General features: G+C 35.7%; 1 protein-coding gene across 1 annotated transcript; it reads right to left on the bottom strand.

Moving 5' to 3' along the window:
* Positions 1 to 931: 931 nt before the first annotated feature.
* On the bottom strand, positions 932 to 21,311 carry OVA2 (tRNA synthetase class I (I, L, M and V) family protein). Its single transcript, XM_059594201.2, has 22 exons — positions 21,031 to 21,311; positions 17,835 to 18,033; positions 17,515 to 17,669; positions 17,304 to 17,405; positions 15,324 to 15,393; positions 14,539 to 14,651; positions 14,235 to 14,303; positions 13,378 to 13,485; positions 12,792 to 12,942; positions 11,290 to 11,521; positions 10,805 to 11,091; positions 10,556 to 10,692; positions 9,989 to 10,136; positions 9,650 to 9,781; positions 8,466 to 8,594; positions 7,612 to 7,739; positions 7,331 to 7,495; positions 6,953 to 7,078; positions 3,728 to 3,801; positions 2,696 to 2,945; positions 2,040 to 2,219; positions 932 to 1,394 (listed from the first exon to the last, which is right to left on the bottom strand). Exons 1-22 carry the CDS (start codon positions 21,118 to 21,120, stop codon positions 1,152 to 1,154), a joined length of 3,288 nt encoding a protein of 1,095 aa, XP_059450184.2. The 5' UTR covers positions 21,121 to 21,311; the 3' UTR covers positions 932 to 1,151.
* Positions 21,312 to 21,823: the final 512 nt, after the last annotated feature.

A 21,823-nucleotide genomic window follows, 5' to 3' on the forward strand; every position in this document is an offset into this window, starting at 1 on the left:
TCAATTCGACTTCCAATGTTTCAATTTTTGCAATGCACCCCTCAAATTTTCAAATTTTTGCAATTCGATCAATTTTATCTCAAAATTTTCATATTACCCCTAATTTTTTATTGAAAAAAAGATTTGAGGGGGGTGCAAAAATGGCCAGATGGCCAAAGGGGTGGCTACGGCCACTCCGAATTTTTTTTTTAATTTTTTATAAAAAAAAAAAAAATTAAAAAAAATTAAAATTAGGGGCAATATGAAAAGTTTGGGATAAAATTTGTCAAATTGCAAAAATTTGAAAGTTTAAGAGAGTGCATTGCAAAAATTGAAACATTAGATATTAAATTGAAAAATCTCCCCAAACATTGGGGGGTAAAGTATAATTTTCCCTTTATTTTATTTATCTTCCTTTTGCTTTTAATTGTTTTGATTTTTCAATTGGAGATATTCGCATAATTAGATAAAGCTAGGAAAGATGAACAAGAAGATAATGCTTGTTTTGTATTTCATTTCTTTGTGACACGAAGGTAATAATACAACGGTGTTTAGTATAAATACAAGCAGACACCCATTGTTCAAATGGGTTGTTAATTAATCACAAACACGTGTTTATATTAGCATTTAAGAATTAACTTGAATATATACCTCATGTCAAACAAAATTTTATCATTATCATAACCATCGATTGTCATTCATTTTTTCTACTTACCAAAAAAAAAAAAAAAAAAAAGGGGGTTGCATAATTTGTCTGTATTTAGTTTGTTATTATGATAAATATGTATAGATTGCGGGGTAATTACCAAATAAACTAATTAATTTGAAATTGGAGCAATAAAAAATCTTGGAATTCTATGGGATCAGGATGTCATCTTCCAAGCACTCTTCTCAAGTTTCTGATCATTTTCTTTTTGCTGACAATTTGATGATCTTTGCGTAAGCAAATACCTTGTAAGCCAACCATTTTTTTGATTGTCTCAACAAATACTTTGTGCAAAAACTGGATTTTCGCTTGCGGTATTGGAAGCCAGAAAAGACTATACTGGTCGAATCAAATAAATCTAAGGGTAAAGTGAAATTGAAATTGAAATGCTTGAAGCTCTAAAATTTGAATTGGCCCAATAAAATCTTGTGTCAGCTAGATCGAAAATTTTGCAGCTCTCCAAATCTCAGCTTGTAACTGCTACAGCTGGAATTGGTTGAACACCTACCACATTATAGCAGCGGCTGCAAAGGGTGGGGTGCTCCAGAAAAGAGCCAACTTGGGGTGAAAAATTCCAGCATCTTTCACACTTGGAGCCCTCAGCACGAGACACACCAATCCAAACCTTGCTCTGTCCTTGAATGAGGCACTCTCCACTGAATGGTATGCGTGAAATCAGCTCATTCACTAAAGAGGGAAGAACCTCTGCCTGCAGATTGCCAGGTAAGAAGAACAATATGTTTTTAAGCGGTTCAGGCACCTAAATAAAATACAATACAATGAAAAGTCATAGCTTCTTGGTGTCGTCTTTTTTTTTTTTTTTCTTTTCCCAACATCATGGTCATATAACTAGTACTTGCTCTTCATAGCGTATTCACAACTAACTCAGCAAATATTTAGCTAAATTTTAGTTAAAGAACACTTTTCCTTTTATATATTTTAACTAATCACTTTCCTAAAGCACCTATATTCAGCTCAGCATTTTAGCTACAATTTCACTATTCCATTAAAAATATTATTTCTTGATCTATTTCTACTACTATCAAAGCCGAGAGAAAATCGTATTGAATACTTTATTAGTTTTGGCTAGCTGGATCTGAGTTTTTTTATTTTTTTATTTATTGATATTTTTGGCTAGTCAAAATAACCTTATGGGCAATAGATGAATTTCCTAAACATAGCCAAGACAGATTTACTCAAGCCAATTTGTTGAACTGGTATGTTGGTGCTCATTGCACCACATCAGTGTCTTCCCCCGACTAAAAGGAGAAAACGCAATGAACAGCCTTACCTGGATCACTAAATAGAGTTGATCAGTTAAGAGTAGATGCAAATACCACAAAGCTCAACATACCTGAGATGTTATAAATATGCGATGCAATGTGTCTGCATCATTGTTTGCTGCACACATCTCACACAATCTAGATGCCAGGCTGGTATCGGATGTCTGGAGATAAACCTTTGCTTCTAAACTGGAACCAATCAGTTTCTCACCACGAGCAACCTCTAGGACTTTATTCACCTCATTTCGCAGCTGGTCAAGTAGATTGCAGAAAGATATCACTAGCAGTCCCCCAATTTTTACAAAATTAACTTCTAACATGGCATTTCAAAAGGGAGATAATTAAATAAAAGGAAATTGAAAGTTACTCAGCATGACAACTGTGAAATCAGAGACCAAATAAAAATTTAAATTGTATATAGTAGTCAGAGTGCATCAGGAGTATCTCTCGTATGTGGAAGTACCAAAACACTTCCCAACTTCGTTTTTCATGAAAATATCACCAGAAATATTATCAGATGTCTCTTTATGAGCAACAAAACTTCCAAATGTCCTTCAATACAGAATTTGGGAGAGAAAAAAGGTTTTCGAGACATTCATGAGAACAAAAGGTTATAAGTCAGTTCACTTCGCTGTCAACAATCCATTATTGAGATGAGAACATACATCCAGAATACACAAACCCTCAATTAGGTCAGTTTGTGATCATTAAATAAAAACAGTATTACCTCGAGAACTTTTGTCCAGAAGCCAATTTCTTTGGTAGGAAAAGCAAGCCATGTTTCATTCAGGGTTGGCCATCTTGATTCAAAAACAAATTCAGCAATAGAACCATCTTCTATGGTATAATGAAAGGGAAGGTTTTGCCATGCATCCTCAGCCAAATGGGGCAAAAGTGGAGCAATTACTCTCACAATGGAAAGCATATGTGCTGCAAGAACTGTTTGACAACTTCTCCTTGTAAAACTTGTTGTGCCCCTGAAATTTACCAACTTTGGGTGAGAGAGAGAGAGAGAGAAACTTTCACTGCACCTATTTGGGGGATTAACAGAAAACATCAAAAGCTTATATTTTGAAACTTCGAATAACATTATGTATCGCACAAACACATTTAGACTAAAAATCTTGGAGATATGTGCCACAAACTGGTGAATGAATGAGCAGGACCCCTACACAGGGCTGGAAAAAGAAGGCAGTTGGCGTGCCTCTTGCACCATTGAGGTGTAAGCATCAAGGCTAGCAATGTAAGGCTACATTTTAATCAGTCATATGTAGATAGACACTTCAACAGGATGAGGTTTTACGAAACATAGTTCAACTAAAGCAAAGAAACTTGTCAAAGTATGTGCATCCGTGTGTGCATGTGCTATGCTTATCCACATAGGGCGCATAGCTCCATACATGAGTCTGCATGGAACTGCTTGAAAGGGATTTTCAAGGTTCTGGAGGTTCAATAAATTGTTAGAAGAAAAAGCATCTAACAGAACTCTCTCCTACCAAGTTTGGCAAATACTTTGGGACAACCAAATCTAGAGTTTAGACAGAGCAGACAAAATCCAAAAGTTTCACTTTATTTCCAATATCTGGATAACTGGTTTTAAGGCTTTAATTTAACTAACCCACATGTGCTAACGGAGAAACTGGACAAATGTAACACACGAGTTTGCAACGAATGCGAATGCATGGAAAATCAACATTTTCATTTTAAAAGCATGTCTAATGCAGTATTTCAAGATCAAAAAGAGTATGGGAAGAATTACCCAACATAAAGTCGATCTTTCGCAACATCAAAATAGAAATTTGATAGGTCAACAATGACAAATCGTTGTATGATCTGAAAATGAAAACAGAACGCCTCCATTCAAAATTCCACAGAATAGGCAAATCAAAGAGTAGATTGAGAAGTGTTTTCTTCTAAAAAAAGGGCAAGTACACGTGAAGAATCAAACTTAAGTATCAACTATTAATGAGAAACTAACAATTTCATGCATTTCTAGTGGGCACTGTCTTACAAATTGATCCAGCCTAGTATAGTTTCTATGGAACAAAGAATGATAAAGTTAGTAGTCCGCTTCTTTTGCACTTGGTGGTCACTCCTTTTAAATGACAATGCAAGTGTTGCTTGATTATTAGAAAAAAAAAATGATTAGATGCAGTTATCCATCCTAAGCTATAGAGTAGTAATTTGCAATGTTCCCTTTAAACTATGAAATTTTTTCAATCACCACACTAACAAGATTAAATTGTATTGTCCAAATTTATGACAAAATTAATAGATTGATGGGCAGGTGGGGGTGCACCACAAAATTAACGTATTAGTGCACATTAATTTGTAATGTTCATCTCAGTCCACTAATTTGTTAATTTTTTTTGGATAGTGAGGTGGACATAGTAAACTAATATTGAATTTGCATTGTCAAAAAAATGGAGAGGCGGTTGGCAGGTTAGAAGAGGCTCATCAAAGGGAGGTAGGTTGACTTTGATTAAGAGTACTTTGTCCAATTTGCTCACATACTATTTGTCTTAGTTTCCCATTCCATTGGGTGTGGCTAATAGGATTAAGAAACTTCAGAGAGATTTTTTATAAGGAGTCATCAATGAGTTTAAGTTCCATTTAAATGGTCAAAGATTTGTTCTCTTAAGCAATCTGGTGGTTTGGGGGTAAGAAACTTGATTTAGTTTAATTAAGCACAGTAAGATAAGTGGTTATGGTGGTATTCTACGGCGAAGGAGGCTTTATGGCCTTTGATGATGGAAGCAAAATATGATGGTATGAGTGAAGGTCGGTGTTTTAAGGAGGTTGAGGGGGCCTTTGAGTTGGAGTGTGGAAACATATTAGGAGGGGGTGGGGAGTTTTTCAAATTTGTCAGATATGAAGTGGCAGATGGATCTAAGATTAGGTTCTGACATGATATATGATGCGGGGATCAACCGCTGAAGGAATCTTTTCCGAAATTGTCTAGTATTGCTTGTTGTAAGGAGGCGTGGGTTGCGGATAATATGCAGTTTTCCAATGGTGATATTCAGTGGAATGTATCTTTATAAGATATGTACAAAATTGGGAGGTAGATTTGGAGATTGTGTTTTTTGATTTGTTGTATTCCCTTAGATGGAGACAAGGTGGTGATGATTGCTTTCGGTGGATCCCTTCAAAGAGGAGGAAGTTTGTGTTTTTTCACGAGTTATCTAGTTCGAGGGGTTCAACTTTTCCCTGAAAGAGTATTTAAAAAGTCAATGTGCCTTTGAGAGTTTTTTTTTTTTTTTTTTTTAATGTCGGCAATGGCTCTTGGTAAGATTCTTACTTTAGATAACTTGAGAAAGAGAAGAGTAATAGAGGTGGAATGATGTTGCATGCGTAAGAGTGGGGAATCTATAAATCATCTTTTACTCGACCTTTCATGATTGGGAATTGGAGGAGGTTTCGAGATTCTTCGAATTGCTCTATTCACAACAGGCAAGGCAAGGTGGAGTAGATAAAATTAGTTGGCTCCCCTCGAAGAGGAAAATTTTTGAGGTGAAGTCTTTCTACAAGGTGAAGTTAAATTCAGCCCCGGTGGATGGTCCGTGGAAGCTTATTTGGAAGAGTAAAGCTCCTCCGAGGGTGGCCTTTTTTGTTTGGACTGTGGTTATGGGGAAAATTTTAACATTGGACAACTTACGAAAGAAGAACATCATTGTGATGGAATGGTGTTATATGTGCAAGAAGAGTGGCGAATCTATTGATCACCTTTTAGTGCATTGTGAAGTTGCTGTAGAGGTATGGAATATGATCCTCCAGCTATTTGGTATAACGTGGGTGATGCCGGGGAGTTTGAAGGAATGCTTGGGAAGTTGGAGAGGGCAAAGGGGAAAGCAATCAGCCGTGCACATTTGGAGGATGGCTCCTTTGTGTGTAATGTGGTCCTTATGGAGAGAGAGGAATGCGCGGAGCTTTGAGGATCGTGAAATGGGCAATACAGAATTGAAGCAAAGGGTTCTACAAACACTCTTCTCTTGGAGGGTATTGGGGTCTTCTTCGCAAGCTTTAACACTTACGGAATTTATAGATTTATGTGCGTCCTTTTTAGTTTAAAGCTCGTGTAGTGGGCTCTTTTGTATACTTCCTATGTACATGGGTTGCGCCCCTTGTGCTTTTAATACAATGACTATTACTTATCAAAAAAAAATCATCTTTTACTCTATTGTGAAGTGCCAAGAGAATTATGGAGTACAATTTTTAGCCTCTTCGGAGTAGAATGGGTTATGCCTAGAAGCCTAGAAGGGTTATAGACTTAATAGATTGTTGGCGAGATCATGTTGAAATTTGTTCAGCTTTAGCCACTTGAAGGATATCCCCGTTGCACTTACTATAGAGCATATGGAGAGAACGGAATGCAAGATGTTTTCAAGATTGTGAGAACTCAATGGATGAGCTCAAGACCATCTTGGTCAAATCGCTTTATATTTGGATAGGTGCGTATAACATTTTTCATGTTTCTAACTATTTTGAATTAGTGGATTTTTGTTCTTCTTTTAGCCAATAATGGGGACTCTCCTTATATACATCATGTGTACTAGGGTTACGCCCCTCTGTGCTCATTAATGATACGCATTACTAACCAAAAAAAGATGTTGATTGCAAAAATATATAGTTTTGGGAGGACATTGCAAATGACCTCATAGTTTAGGGAGAATAGTTGCAACTAACCCAAAAAAATTTCTGCAGAGCTATAAAACCATATGTATAGATCAAAAATCAGCATTCCCTCTTCGAATGTCATGATAAGTTTACTTTTTTTTCTTCTTTGTTTTCATTTATGATCATGGTGTACCAATCCTTATACAAACATATACCAAATCTTGTACTCCTAAACTGTGACTTTGATAATTGTCAACATTGATAAAATAACTCCACTTTTGAATGCTAACCACCTCATAAAGCATGAACTCCAAAATCCGAGCAGTAAATTAGACAAATAAATCAAACAAGATCAGAGAATATTTACCTGAAATATTTTAAAAAATTGATATTTTTCATAGCTCACTTTAATGTTCATTGTAAAATTTTCAAGCTGAAACAACGCATGTTGATCAATCTTTGGAAGATTGTGGTATGAAACAGCATAATCAGCCTGCCAATAGACATAGCCCAATATTAAGTAAAAGAAGCAAGACGAGAGATGAAATGGCATTAAAAAAATAATTTAAAAATAATATTGGAACTTAAATTAAAATTTAAAAGCAAGACAAATTAACTAATGCATATAATGCATCACAAGTTTCTTTTAAGAGAAAGAGGTAACAAATGATAAATAGTGAAAGACTTTGGGAATGTGGAAACAAATAAAATTATGGTGAAGCGCAGATTGTCAAGTTGGCCGTACCCTCCAGTCATGCAGATTCCCCAAAAGGTATCTCAATGTTCCACGGAGCTTCCTATAAATGTCAGACATTTGACGGAGGACTTGAGGGCCAATCATCATATCAGCTGTATAATCTACACTAGAAACCCAAAGTCGCAGGACATCAGCCCCATAGCTAGGTGCTTCCTGCCAACAGAAACCAAAACATTAAGCATCCAAATGCCATCAGACCTTGGCTTAAGTGGATAAGGGAAGGTATAGAGTTGGAATAGGTCTTTGATTCAACTATAGAGAAGATTGACCTTTGAATTTTTTCCTCCTTCGATCACAGCACGTGGATCTACAACATTACCCAAAGATTTGCTCATCTTTAAACCTCTCTCATCCAATACAAATCCATGTGTTATAACACTGGCATATGGAGCCTTTCCTGTATCAAAGAAAAGTGTGACATCATAGTGTCTAGTCGTTCAACATCAATTATTTCATTTAAAATAATCAATGGCTTAAAATGTGACAAGAGGAATGTACACTATCACGCAAACAGAAAAACTAGAATTCCAGCGGCCACAATCGTAAGTCCAGGGCAATTGCAAGTCTCACAATGTACACTAGAATGCACCATATATTGTGTTCCAAAGATCCAAAATCAATCTAGGATAAACTACATTCAGAAGCGTCATTCGAAATCCCAATTAAAGTAATTGTAATTCAGAAACAGATCAGCAGTAATGTAATTTGTCATTGTCCCACAAAAATCTCATTTATTAACCTTGTGGTTTTTTGATAGCCTGATACAAGCACCCAACATTATTCTGAAAAGTTTTTTTGATAAATAAGTAATTCAGTACTGCTTGGGCATAAGAACCAAAATTATAGAGATGACAAAGTTAAGATCTTACAATTTATCTCCTTTTAGGAAAAGCATATACCATTTTCATCTAAATTTTTTACAATCACATCAGGAAGTGTTGTTCAGATGGGATTGCAATTTTTCAGGAATTGATGACCACAGGCAAGAGACCAATGTGCCTGAAATTTTAACTTTTGAGACTAAGAATAATAAGTTCTTAACGAAGTGAGCTGAATAAAAAAAAATGCTCCATTCCAGAAAAAGAAAAGAAAACAATATCAAAGCTGTTCAGATGCTCATTACCTCTTGTAGCAACACTTGTTAACAGAGAACTTTGGAACCACCCACGATGCTGATCAGTGCCTTCAAGGTACAAGTCTGCAGGAATACTAAGGCCATTTCTTTTACCCAAGACTGCAGCCCAAGAAGAGCCTGAAAAATAAAGTAAGAAGCTAAGGAAAACCAGAATCCTTGTATCAGAATAGGAGATAAAATCATGGACCCCTTTCAAACAGCAGTTACAGAATTCAGAAGCTAAATGAAGGTATGCTCATGCATGCAAAATAAAAATAAATAATATTTAATGTATGTAAGAAAGACGTGACTAATAGAAAGCCAGAAGCAATCTGACAAAGTAATGCACTTATACAGCAAACCCGTCAATAATATACAATATAGTTGGCATGCAGAAGATTTGACTTCCAACTATACTAGTTAGAGACTCATGCCAAAGGTTATTCACCAAGTAGCAAGAATTCAGTGCTTAAACACAGCTTTCCCAGAGTCACCCAAGCTTGCCCCTACTCCAGCCCTCACGATTATTTCCAACAAATTATGAAGGTAGCATATATTCCCGTTTAAGGCACACTAGGTGGCTGGAGAATTTACATTATGCAAGATTTCAGTCAACAATGAGATCTTCAAAATACTAGGTTTAAACCTGAAGGGACCACGTTCAAACATAAGCATCTGTTTATAATTATATTTTCTGCTAATATGATTCCAAAACAATTTCCTAGTCAAAAAGTAATGGGCTCTAATTGAGCTATTTAAGTGAAAGTTGTGTAGTGCGTACAAGTTACTATTATAACTAAAGAAAACTCTGACTGGAATAGCACACAACCACTAAACATTGACAAATTAAGAAGGAATAATTTCTCAATAATTGAACATTTTACATTACTCTTTCCACTAAACAGAAATCCAGCAAAAACTAACCACAAGATAGATGAATGAACTTTGCCTATTCGGTACAATCTCAGATATTACGAACAATGACCACTGAGGTATAACTGTGTTATTTGAAAGAATATACACTTTAAGATCGTCTTTATACAGGTGAGAACATAAACCGGCAATCATGAAATTACATGAAATAGCTAAGTAGGTCCATATATATATTTTTTCCCTGAGCCCAAAAATGAGAAAAGAACAAAGAAAAGAAAAGAAAAGGCTTGAATATTTTTTACATTTCAGTATTATTATACCTGAATCAAACCATACATCCATAGTATCGGTCCCCTTCTCATAATCTGATGCTTTTTCACGATATTTCTCAGGAAGAAGATCTTCTACCGTCATGTACCACCATGCATCACTACCCTTTTGGGCTATTATCGCTGCCAAACAAATGATAAAAACAGCCATAACATTCGTTAGTTGGACATAAACCTTTAATAGGTCCAACATACTCAGGTCAGCTAAATTCATGTGGAAGCAGAAATTTTAATACTTGCTGCTTCGGCTCAGAAGAGGATAACACTTGTCCCGAATATGAACATAACTTAGTAAAGGAGAAAGCAATCAATGTTGTAAAGAGCTCTCACTCTTGATATGATTGATTGTCTCTTCATTCATAAGAGGTTCCTTCGACTGCATATGATAAAAGACTGGAATGGGCAGGCCCCATGTCCTTTGTCGCGATATACACCAATCAGAGCGGATGGAAGTCATCGTAGAAATTCTGTTTTCTGACTGAACAATCATCAATCATATGTAGAAGATACAATGAGTAAGGATACATCATACCATGACAAAAGACAAATATTGCATAAATTTATTTCTTTCTAGTAAGAAAAGAGGAAAACATAGACGTATATATGATGCTTTCATATTACCCACATGATTCCTATGCAATAAATACTCAGAAGTACATCAAAACAAGAACTCGAATGCAGTTCTGTGGCAAAGTAATTGCTAAAAGCTAAAACAAACTTACTATCATGCAATGAAATGAAAAGAGCAATATGAACCAGAACCACATAACTTTATAAAAAAATAAGGAAACCGAAGCATGAATTAGAATAGAACGGGCATAAATAAACATTGGGAAACATATCTCATACAATCCCTAAAATCCAAGGCTAGGATTCCTCGTAGTCTAACACCATTACCTGCGGAGGAATCCATTTTACGTCACCAATCGCATTCATAGCAGCCTCTCGAAACCCTTCCACTGATGCAAACCACTGCTCTGTTGCCCTAAATATTGTAGGCTTTTTGCTTCGCCAATCATATGGATACTTGTGTTCTGCACACGAGAATCAATTGAGGAATTTTATTAATAACAAGGGCTGTTTCATTGTCAGGAGAAAATAACAAGGGATTTCCTTGATGGTTGATTTGGGGAAAAGACAACACACCGTATGATTCTTCCATGACAATTGACAAATGTTCATCCAAGTATTTTGCAACCGCAACATTACCATCCCCAAGTACATCAAGCCCACTAAACTGTCCAGCTTCTTCAGTAAACTTTCCATCATCATCTACAGGGGAAAGTACAGGCAGTCCATACTTAAGGCCAGTCACATAATCCTCCTGACCATGTCCAGGAGCAGTATGGACCAGTCCAGTTCCTGACTCTGTTGTAATATAATCTCCTCCGATGACAACAGGACATTCTCTGTTATCTATTGGATGGATATACCTGAAACCAACATTGACAACCATACCTTAGAGAATACATTTCTTTATATATACCAAATAGACAATGCATTTTACTAACACAACAAGTTCCATAGACAAGTTAATTGTGCAATAAGCTCTTTCATTTCTATAAAAAGATAAATGTATAATAGGAGAATCTAGGTATTGTTTAGTTTTAGGTTCCTAATTGCATTCAGACCTGAAGTTTTCAAGATCTGATCCCGATAGTAGTTTTTTAACGATAAGCTTCACTCCCCATTTTGCTTCTAATGTCGGCACAAGATCCGAAGCTACAATAAGGAAAGGCTTCTTCGATTCCTTAAGAATATTTCCAAGCCTTTGTTTTTTATTTCCAGCAGACAAAGAAGCATCTCCTGAGAGTGACTGTACTTCAACTATGGCGTATTGAAGCTTGGCACTCACTGCGACCGCTGATCACAAGATAACAGTGAAAAATAAAAAGGGTTACAGCATACCCTGTTGCAGAAGTTCATATAATGAGATGCACACATGCATGAGAGAGAGAGAGAGAGAGAGAGAGAGAGAGCCTCTGAATTTTAACCGTAGATAGATGCCTTTTTTTTCCTATGATGATGTTGCTACTTATATAATAGAAGATCCATCCACACACAAACATTCAAAAGCAAATATTTTATAGTCAAAGATAGACGGTTTGTATGAGTATGAAGAGTGAGGAGTCCATAGATCATCTTCTTGTTCATTCTGAAGTGGCGCAAGAATTATGGGTGCACTCTTTCGTCTTTTTGTTATAGAGTGGGTCATGCCTAGAAGGTTGATAATGTTGTTGGGTAGCTGGAGAGGCCAATTGGGAAGCCATAATATTTTAGAAGTCCGGAGGAAGGGTCCTTTGTGGTTAATGTGGTGCATTTGGAGAGAGCGGAACACAAGGAGCTTTGAATATTACAAGATTTTGGTGGTAAAACTAAAATCTGTTATGTTCAAATTTCTTTATGCATAGATAGTGGCGTGCAATAGTCCTCATTTTTCTAATTTTACTTTGTTTTTGGACTTCTGTTTTTCTTTTTCTCCCTAATAGAGATCTTTTATGTATACTTTCTATGTATTTGGGTTGTGCCTCTATGCGATTCCTAATGAGATTGAATTACTTATAAAAAAAATAAAAAATGATAATAAACTTTTTACACCAAGGCATGAGTATTTCTCTTGCTGTCAACTCTCTTAAAACCATGCCATACATGATCAGAACTTTATGAGAAGGAACCATGAAACCATGATTATTTATTATTGATTTTTAATCTGAAATTGAAAACAATAAGAGTCTTCATTCAGATTGCACATCAGTGATTTCCTTTGCTTGTAACTATCCCACAACCTAAGCTTCACGTTTTCTTTTGCAATATACGCATTCCCACTGATTATATGAAAGAGGAAAACTGGAATTCACCACTTCAATGACGTAAAGGTCTGATGAGCATATTTTGATCTATAGTGCATCGGTTATAGAGAAAAGGGGAAAGAATCCATTTAACCATCAGAAAGGTAAAGTTTCTCAAATCAAGTAAAACAACAAGGTTAGAGTTGAAGGCATAGGACGCAAAATTATATATTACAACCATTAAAATGTTTTTTCAGTAAATAGATCATATACTAATTTTCACCAGCATTAGTAAAATTTATGCTAGCAAAATATGTCAAATGCAACATAAATGGAAAACTCACCAGCATTGGCTGGAATAGTCCAGGGAGTAGTGGTCCATATCGCCAAGCATAAATCTGGGAAAAATTCTTCTAATAAGCCACTTGAAGTTGTAGGAGCATTTACTAATCTGAAAATAGCATATATGCTTCTAGAAACATGCCCCTCAGGATACTGCATATAAATTTCTCGTTAATTAACAAATAAGAATCATGCCAATATTGCAATATAATATAAGCAAGCAACATGATATCTAGGTTTGAGCATGGGCCTTATTCTAAGTTTCAAGCCATACATAACAAATTGTAACAAAATAGTGAACCAATTGAGGAAAAACAACTAATCTTTGAATTTACTGAATCATTGCCTAGAATGTCAACTGAACAATAAGAGAATGCATTTGAATTATTAACAAATACTAATCCGAGTCTGGAAAGGGTTATCAGGAGTACAGCATCATGGTAGAAGGAAAATGACTATTTGAACACAATCCAAGCTTAACTAAATCTACTTAAGAGCTCCTCAATATAGGAAATTAAATTTGTGTAACATGTTCCATATGAGGTTTAATGCAAGAGAAGGGAAAAAAAAAAAGGTATACTATAGTACCTCCAACTCAGCCTCTGCAAGAGCAGTTCGTGATGAAGGACTCCAGTGAACTGGTTTCCGGCCTCGGTAGATATACCCTTGAATGGCCATCTGGCCAAATACTTCAATCTAGCAGATTATACAACATAAATGGAACAATTTTTCAGTGACTCGACCACATTTATAGTCAACATACTTAACCAAAAAAGGTGCAATAAACATGAAACAGATTGAGGCTTTTTTCTTTCTTGGTAAAATTTGTTTTCCAAGTGCCATCAGCAACCCTTGATATCTATCTTGTTGACATATGGCTAATTGTTGATGTATGGATGCACCAGTTGCACTTAGCTTCTATCTTAGACAAATTTATGAACTTATGGCTGCATATCAAACCATAAATTATCCTCTAAAACTAATACCAACTACTGATGCGGCTTCATTTCTGGATCAATTTGAGGATTACATTGTTAACATATAGATGCAAATTGCTCATTTCTTTTTGTATATGCTCTTTATGTGGACTGCAGGATGGCTTGCTCCCCTGGAGATCAATTTCCCTGATTTTCTTTTTATGTTCTCTTCTTCTTTCTCATCTACTTAGTCGCTCTCTTGTATACTTCCTATGTACTTGGGTTGCGCCCCTCTGCGCTCTTTAATGCATTATTACTTATAAAAAAAAACATATAGATGCAACATCCATACTAGATGTCAACTTTATGCAAATTAGTCAATTTTGAGTCTCCATAAGCTGCCATAGTATATCCTAAATGGTTTGACTTATTCAAAACTTTTTTAACATGAGAGACAGAACATAAGGAGTGGTAAAAGCTACATTCATTTTAAAGCAAAATCAACATGAGCAAAGCTGAAGCAATTACCTGGGCAGCTTCATATTCTGGATCAAGAGTTAGATAGGGGTTACTCCAGTCTGCCCATACTCCGTACCGCTGCAAACATTAAACAATAATACCTGAAGTTCAATTGTGTCCCTAGCAGAAGGTGCTCATCTAATTGAAACTAAAAAACTAAATATTAGCATTCCGTAAAGACAGATAAAGGCAACATATTTGATAATTAATTAATTCTTAAACATTACAGACACCTAATAGAAAACAAAACTTTTACATGACAATATGGATCAAAATACAAGCAATGAATTGAGACAATAAAGGGGGATGTGACCTTAAATGATGTCATCTGATTTTGAACAGTTTGTTTGGCAAATTTAGCCGCCTTTGCTCTCAACTTCAACGGTGTGAGATCCTTTCTGGCATCTTGATCCAGAGACTGCAGAACTGAAATACTTGAAAGTGACAGTAAATGTCAAGCATGCGTCAAACTTCTACTTGAGGTTCCACAAAAACCAGTAGTAGAGTTGTCTCTTACCCAAAAGAAAAGTGCACTCATGGCATTCAATTACTAGAAATCCACAAGCTAAGCTCACTTTTAGCAACCAAGATCAAAGTTTACGACTCAAATAGGAAGTTTTAAAACTTTTCAGTATTTCAGGGGCCATAACTTTATTAGATAGTTTGCTAATTATAAGTTGCATAATCCAATACAATTTAATTAAAAAAAAAAATGAAATTATGTCACAACCCCCTCGAGCTTTCGGGATTTTTGAAATTGAAACCCCAGTTTTTAATTTGATAAAATGAAGACCCGTGCTTTGAATATTTGTAAATCGAGACTCCATTAGTATTTTCCGTAAAAAAAATTGAAGTAATCGAGATTTCATTAAAAGCGTAAGGTGCTCCTAGGTATACAAGAAGTATACAAGCGAAGCCACCTAACAATTAGGAGCAAAAAATAACAAGAAAGGAAAAAGTATATATACTAATAAGATTCAGAGAGGGGTAACATGTTGAGGCCTTATCTCAAACTGACAAACCAACCATACTAAACTGAGAAAGTCCAAAGCGGGTGCCATCAGGCCAAAACAAAATAAAAAATCATAACACACTTACCTTTCAACTCAATAGGTAGCCCATGACAATCCCACCCTGGCACATAATGAACTTTGTAGTTTTGAAGAAGCTGCTCAAAGACAAAAGAACAAAATGAGAAGAATGAACTTAATTTGATTTTGCTTAGTTTTGAAGGTTCATCAAAAATAAAATAAACATAGGGGCCAAATTTGTCAAATGAAAGCTGTTTTGTTCTACTTCTATTAGTTCATTATAAGCATACACGCTTTAACACTGCCATGAATAAAAAATAAATAAATAAATAAAAGCACCTTATAATCTATGGTTTCTAACACAAAATAAGCACATCTAGGCCTAAATTGGTATATTATGGAAAAAAAAGTGTTGAACCAACTTCATAAACTACTATTTTCTCAAGCAGGAACAAGGATGCTGATGTAGGACGATATTTACCTATATTTTCGGTAAAAACAAAAATAAGGAAAATATCAAAAATAATATTAGAGCAGCGCCACTTGATTAGAATTTTATCCGTTCTCAAACAATGGAAGTACAAAAGAAAAGATTGTCACAATTCCCGCTGATTGTCAATTTTATGTTAGGATTTTATTTTATTTTATTAGGACTTTATTTCCTTTCCTTAATAAGGTTAGATTTGCTTTAATTATTTTCCTTTCCCTATTAGGATTATGTTTACTATTGTTACTAGGATTATGTTTACTTTCTTACTAGGATTAGGTTTACTTTCTTACTAGGATTAGATTTACTTTCTCTATTAGGATTAGATTTACTTTCTCTACTAGAAGTAGGTTTACTTTCTCTACAAGTATTCATCTTCTATAAATAGGCTTGCTTATTATGTAAAACTCAACTCATTGAATTATTATCAAATCAGAGAATTCTCTCTCAAATACTCTGCGGAATTTTATTTTTCTTTTAGCTTGCGGGCTTGTTTTATCTTTTGAGTAGAAGACGAAGACGCTTCTCCTTACAGAATCAAAGACACTGCTCTTTGATTAGTTACCTTAGTCTTCCGCTACATCAGATGCTGATGATGATAAAGAAAATTCTTGCATAGATCTTTAATTCGTTTTATAAAATTAAAGCGGCAGAAGACGAATGACATCATGACGTAGCATGAAACAACAAGGCCACACTACAGTCTACTTGTGCAAAAATATTTTGTATAATTACACACTTAGAAACTGTTGGATTATCAAGAAAAGAGAAAACATTGGAAACTATTGACTTTACCCATCCCATTTCCCCTTTTTACCCTTCTTGCTTGGGGGTGGGGGGTTTGGAATAGTTTGTTTCTCTCTAAACCATTTCAATTAACACCCAAAGTGACCAGAGACAAAAAATGAAGCATCAATGTTAAAGTATTATTTTACATGATTAAAAGATCACATTGATTCTGTTCAATAGTTAGATGGCTATTATTTTGGCTACTCAAACAGCCTGGTTGGAAAAATTCAAAATTCAGGAAAATGTGTTAAAGTTGTTAACAGTGTCGCAAAAGGACTCTAAAATCAAAATTTTGAACTCTTTGGTTGCAAGTAACCCAAATATTCAAACTAATATTGCAAATCTCGAGAAAGCTAAACAGGCCAACACTGTTTGAGATCTTGCATTATACTCGAATCTCCTTACTAAAATTTCAGTGGTGACTTTCCAGTCACAGGATTCCACTGGATGTTCCAACCTATTTTGGGGCAGCCATACTAAGAGCAGCTTAGCACATAAGCAGTTTCTTCCCTTTTTTTTTTATATAAAAAAAATTTTTAAAAAAAAAAAAAGGGGGGGGGGGGGGGGGGGGGGGGTGGTGGTGGTGGTGTGGCATAAGATTGTCAGCAGTTTGTCTGTGTACATAAATGCAAACGCATTACCATAGGAAAGTGTAGGCTTTCAAGTTTCTATGTGTTTGTATGTGTCTCGAATTAATGTTATGAAATTGAATATCAAGTAAATTTGCAAAGGTAAGAGATTAGATTCTAAATTTAAGGGAGAGAGAAGTACCTTATAACGATTGATTATATCTTTCAAAATCTTATTTAGTGCATGCCCCATGTGAAGATCACCATTGGCATATGGAGGACCATCATGAAGAACAAAATTTCCCTGAAAGAGTAATCAAAAGTCAGCCAATACATTTCCATGAAAGAGTAACCAAAAGTTGGCTAATACATCCAAAGAACTATACAAACCCTAAGAAGACTAAAAAACTCACCCCATTATTTCTATCCACAACTCTCTTGTACACCTGATTGTCATCCCATATTTTCTGAATTTCAGGCTCCCTGACCAAAGAGTTTGCTCTCATGCCAAATGTTGTCTTTGGCAGATCAACTGTGTGCTTGTACTTTCCATCTTCTTGCTTTGCCCCTAAACTCTCAACCACAGCAAACAATCAGAAACTGGAGTTGCATGTATGCCCTTCAAAAGAAAACCAAAAATAGTATATCAAGAAACTCCTTATAGAAGATTGCATGACACTTGGTATATCTTTAAAAAACATATTCTGAGTAATAATATCAATGCATTACACACCTTCAGATGCTTTCTTTGCTGCCATGACAGGTCCTCGAGATCTTCGCTTTGAGGAAGAATAGAATTCATCACTGGAATAAGTAGAGTAGTGTGTCATGTTTAAGAGAGAGACAACTTTGACTGAAGGGCTTCTTCTGAAATAACATGAGCTGATAGAAGTGGTTCTCCTAAAAGATGAGCAAGTTCTTTGTGATAAAACCTGAGCATATACAACAGAGTTTATCAGTTGCAACTTAGAAATGCTATCATCATATGAGATGGATTCAACTGTAACAAAAACCTAATGTTTAAACATTGAGCAATTAAATAACTTAAACTAATTGATAAATCTTTCTAGTTATTTAATTGCATGCATTTTATTTTATACAAATATAGGTGTTGAAAGAAAAATGCAAAAAAGAACACTTTGAAAGGCCAGTGAAGATTTTGTGCACATTTTTTGATGCAGAGTTGAAAATCCCAAAGTCGGATAAGCCGGAAACTTCTTGATGAAAGGAATATATGCTTAGTTTGTAACTATGTTGCTACAGAGAGCTCACTGAAGAGTCATACCAGATGGTGGGCATATACGAAATTTTGCATAACAAAAAATGAAAGATGGAGATGGCACATTGAACTCTAATAGTTGCTTAATAGCCTGAATATCCTTCCAGTGAAGTTTTTTCCCGCATTATAGAAGGTTCATTTTCAACCCTAGTATTGCATCCAACATCCCGTAAGTCCAAATTGCTGAAACAGCACCCCAGAGAAACTTTAATTTCATTCTGAACTAACCCAAGTATGACCAATTGAATCTACAATAACATGTCAAAGGAATGGCCTTCAGTAACACTTGCAATCTACATTCCATGACCTAAAACCTATGTCCTCTGCCAGGATTTTGGAAAGAATTGTGAAAAAGGAATGAAAAAAAAAAATCCCTAGTATCTAAAGCAATTTAATGATATTCCTTTCCTTTCTCTCGGAATTCCAAGATTTAAACAGATCCTTAAGCTACATTTGATATACAATATAAAAAAATGATGTGCAAACTTGGAACCTAACTTTAATAGGTTGTAGTAGGAGTAGTAATCAAAATATCATTAAAAGTGCAAAGCGTAACCTAATTACACAGGAAGTATAAAGGAGAAACGTCAAACTAGAAGGGGAAAAAAGAACAAGAAAATCATTAAAACAAATCACCAAGTGAGCTAAAAAGGAGTTGTTCAAGTGTAAAGAGAATAAAAAAAGGACTTGAGTTCCTCCAACGTCCTTTCTTAGTCCTCGAAATTTTGATCGGTTCTTTCCTTCCAAATGTACCACAAAAGGCAAGAAGACACCATTTTCTACACGACATCACTTTGAGAGAGCCCACCCATCCACCAGCAAGCAAACAAATCAACCACCCAACTAGGCATAACCCAAGACAACCCAAAGCGACTGCAAAAAGCATTCCATTAGGCACAAGAAACCTCACATTGGAAAAGAAGATGGTCCACGAACTTCCTATTCTCTTGCACATGAAGCACCTATCGACCACAATGGCATGCTGCTTCCTAAGATTATCCATGGTAAGAATCTTTCCTAGGGTCACTGACCAAGCAAATAAAGTCATTCTCAAAGGAACCTTGGTCGGCCAAATACTCTTCCAAGGAAAAGGAAGGCCATCTTTGCATGCAAGGACCTTGTAAAAGGAGCTAACATCAAACATCCCTTTGTATGAAACGACCCACCAAAACTTGTCTTCCCCTTTCCATCTCACTCTATGGGAATACAACAAAGTGAAGAATGAAGCCAACACATCTACCTCACAATCATGAGCTGCATTAACAAAGCTTACATTCCACTTAAGTGAACCACTAGAAAGATCGAAATGAACTGTAACAGAAGCATCCTTCACATGAGCAATGCTATATAAATCTGAAAAAGCATCATTAAGGGTCATCTCTCCACACTACACATCATCTCATAGTCTAATATTGGAACCATCTCCCAGCTCAAATCCGGTATGGCTATAAAACATCATCCACTCCCTTCTAACATTCTTCCATAGCTCCAACCCATATGGCCCAGGGGGATCAATAGAACACCACCCGCCCCAAGTACTACCAAAATTAGAATCCACAACAACTCTCCACCATGCCTCTCTCTCATGTACATAGTGCCACAACCAATTCCCTAAAAGAGCATGATTAAACATCTTCAAGTTCCGAATCCCCAAACCTCCCTCGAGAATTGGAGAGCATTAGATCAACTAACCAGGTGATATTTGATTCTTCGCCTAGCTCAGCCCACAAGAAATCTCGATGGAGCTTCAAATTGGGTGAAATGTTCTTATGCAAGATAACAATCCCACTTCTATGACCACTTAGAGTAAAAGATATAGCAACATACTTCAAAGTTGGTCCTATCTCTGTCATGGTTTAACCGGACTGTTTGTTCCATTGTCAAAAACTAAGACTTGTTTACCATCAATTTGAATGACTCTTACATTTGCAAGAACAAAATAAATTTTTTTTAGAAAAAAGAAAAAAAAAAGACAATGACATTAAATATAGCACCAACCACGACCTAAGGTTCTTTCAATGAATAACTAAGTTGAACTCTGATAATTTGATACACAAAATTGAAACACATAATAAAAGATAAAACTCTAACAAAAGAAAATACTATTCAAGTCTCTCTATTACATTTTACTAATCAATTGCTGAGCCACAAGCTAGATCCTGTTTTAGCCTTCCAAGATCCACAACCAATATATATATATATATTGAATGCCATTGAACATTCATATAACACTCTAGAAATACCAACTTTGTGGCCCGAACTCACTGCATTGTCAAAAATCCTCACCCATTTCACAACAAGCACAGCACTCTCCCAAGTCACAACACAAAGCAATCAAAAACCTAAAAATCCATCTGTGTGTGCGAAACTCGCAATCATCACTTGCACTTAAAATTAGTTCAAACTCCAAATGCTCCGTTTGTTTGCCGAGAAAAGCTTACAGAGAACTAAAACAGAAAGCACACAGCAACCACTCCAACCTTAACCTTTTACAAGCCGTCTAGTTTTTCCTTTATTTTCTCGGGAACCAAACGTAAAGCAAGTTCTAACGCCCAATGCGTACTAGTTACTACGAACTGTTCAAAAGCCTAAGAAAAGCAGAGAATAAAGAGGTGAGTGTGTGTGCGTGTGTGTGTGAATTTATATATACCATATATGGGGAAGTTTGCATAAACGCCATCGTGGCGTCCCTGTGTTTGAGTGCGGAAGAGTTTGCAGCGAAGGATTTGAACAAAGACATGTTTGGCTTCGCTCACTCGAGCAAGAGCTAATCCATTTTGGGGACTAATAGATGGATAAAATGATTATCGCAGTTTGTTTTCGCTTTTTTTGAGGGCGGCAATTCTCAACCCGGCCCGTTCCGATCGAGCAGGCACGGTTGTTTTTAGAGGGATGGGAAAATTGGGAAGGATTATCGCAGGAAAATATTCCAGATAAGGCATTGTCGTTAATGTGCGTCGGGTGGTGTTTCTATACGCACGCTCCCACTACTTCATGAATAATTTCTGGTGATTTTTAAAATTATTATTAAATTTTTATTATTATTTTTTTAATTTAGTTGTAATTTTAAAAGTCACTTATAATTATAAGTGTCAAAAAATAGCTATAAAAAAGTGATAGTATGTATAGCATTACTCATTTTTCACGCTCATTTTCACCCCCCCTTAAAGTAGCTTTTAAAACCACCAAACAATGGCTTTAAAAGCTACTAAGGGAGTGTGAAAATTGGTTTAAGAAAGTGTAGTGTTGCGCGGTGTTTTTTATTTTTTTTGTTTGAAAAACAGTTATAATTGTTTAGATTGTTTGTTAATATTTTTGTTTTAAGAATAAAAAAAAAAAAATGATAATATGTACAGATTTTAATAAGGAAAAATGTAATTTTTTTTCTAAGCAATATGAGAAACAGGTTACAAGGAACAAAATCCAAGAGGAGTAGGCTCCAC

This window comes from Corylus avellana, chromosome 2 (genome assembly GCF_965113065.1).
Source record: "Corylus avellana chromosome 2, dhCorAvel1.hap1.2, whole genome shotgun sequence".
In the NCBI taxonomy this organism is placed as follows: domain Eukaryota; kingdom Viridiplantae; phylum Streptophyta; class Magnoliopsida; order Fagales; family Betulaceae; genus Corylus; species Corylus avellana.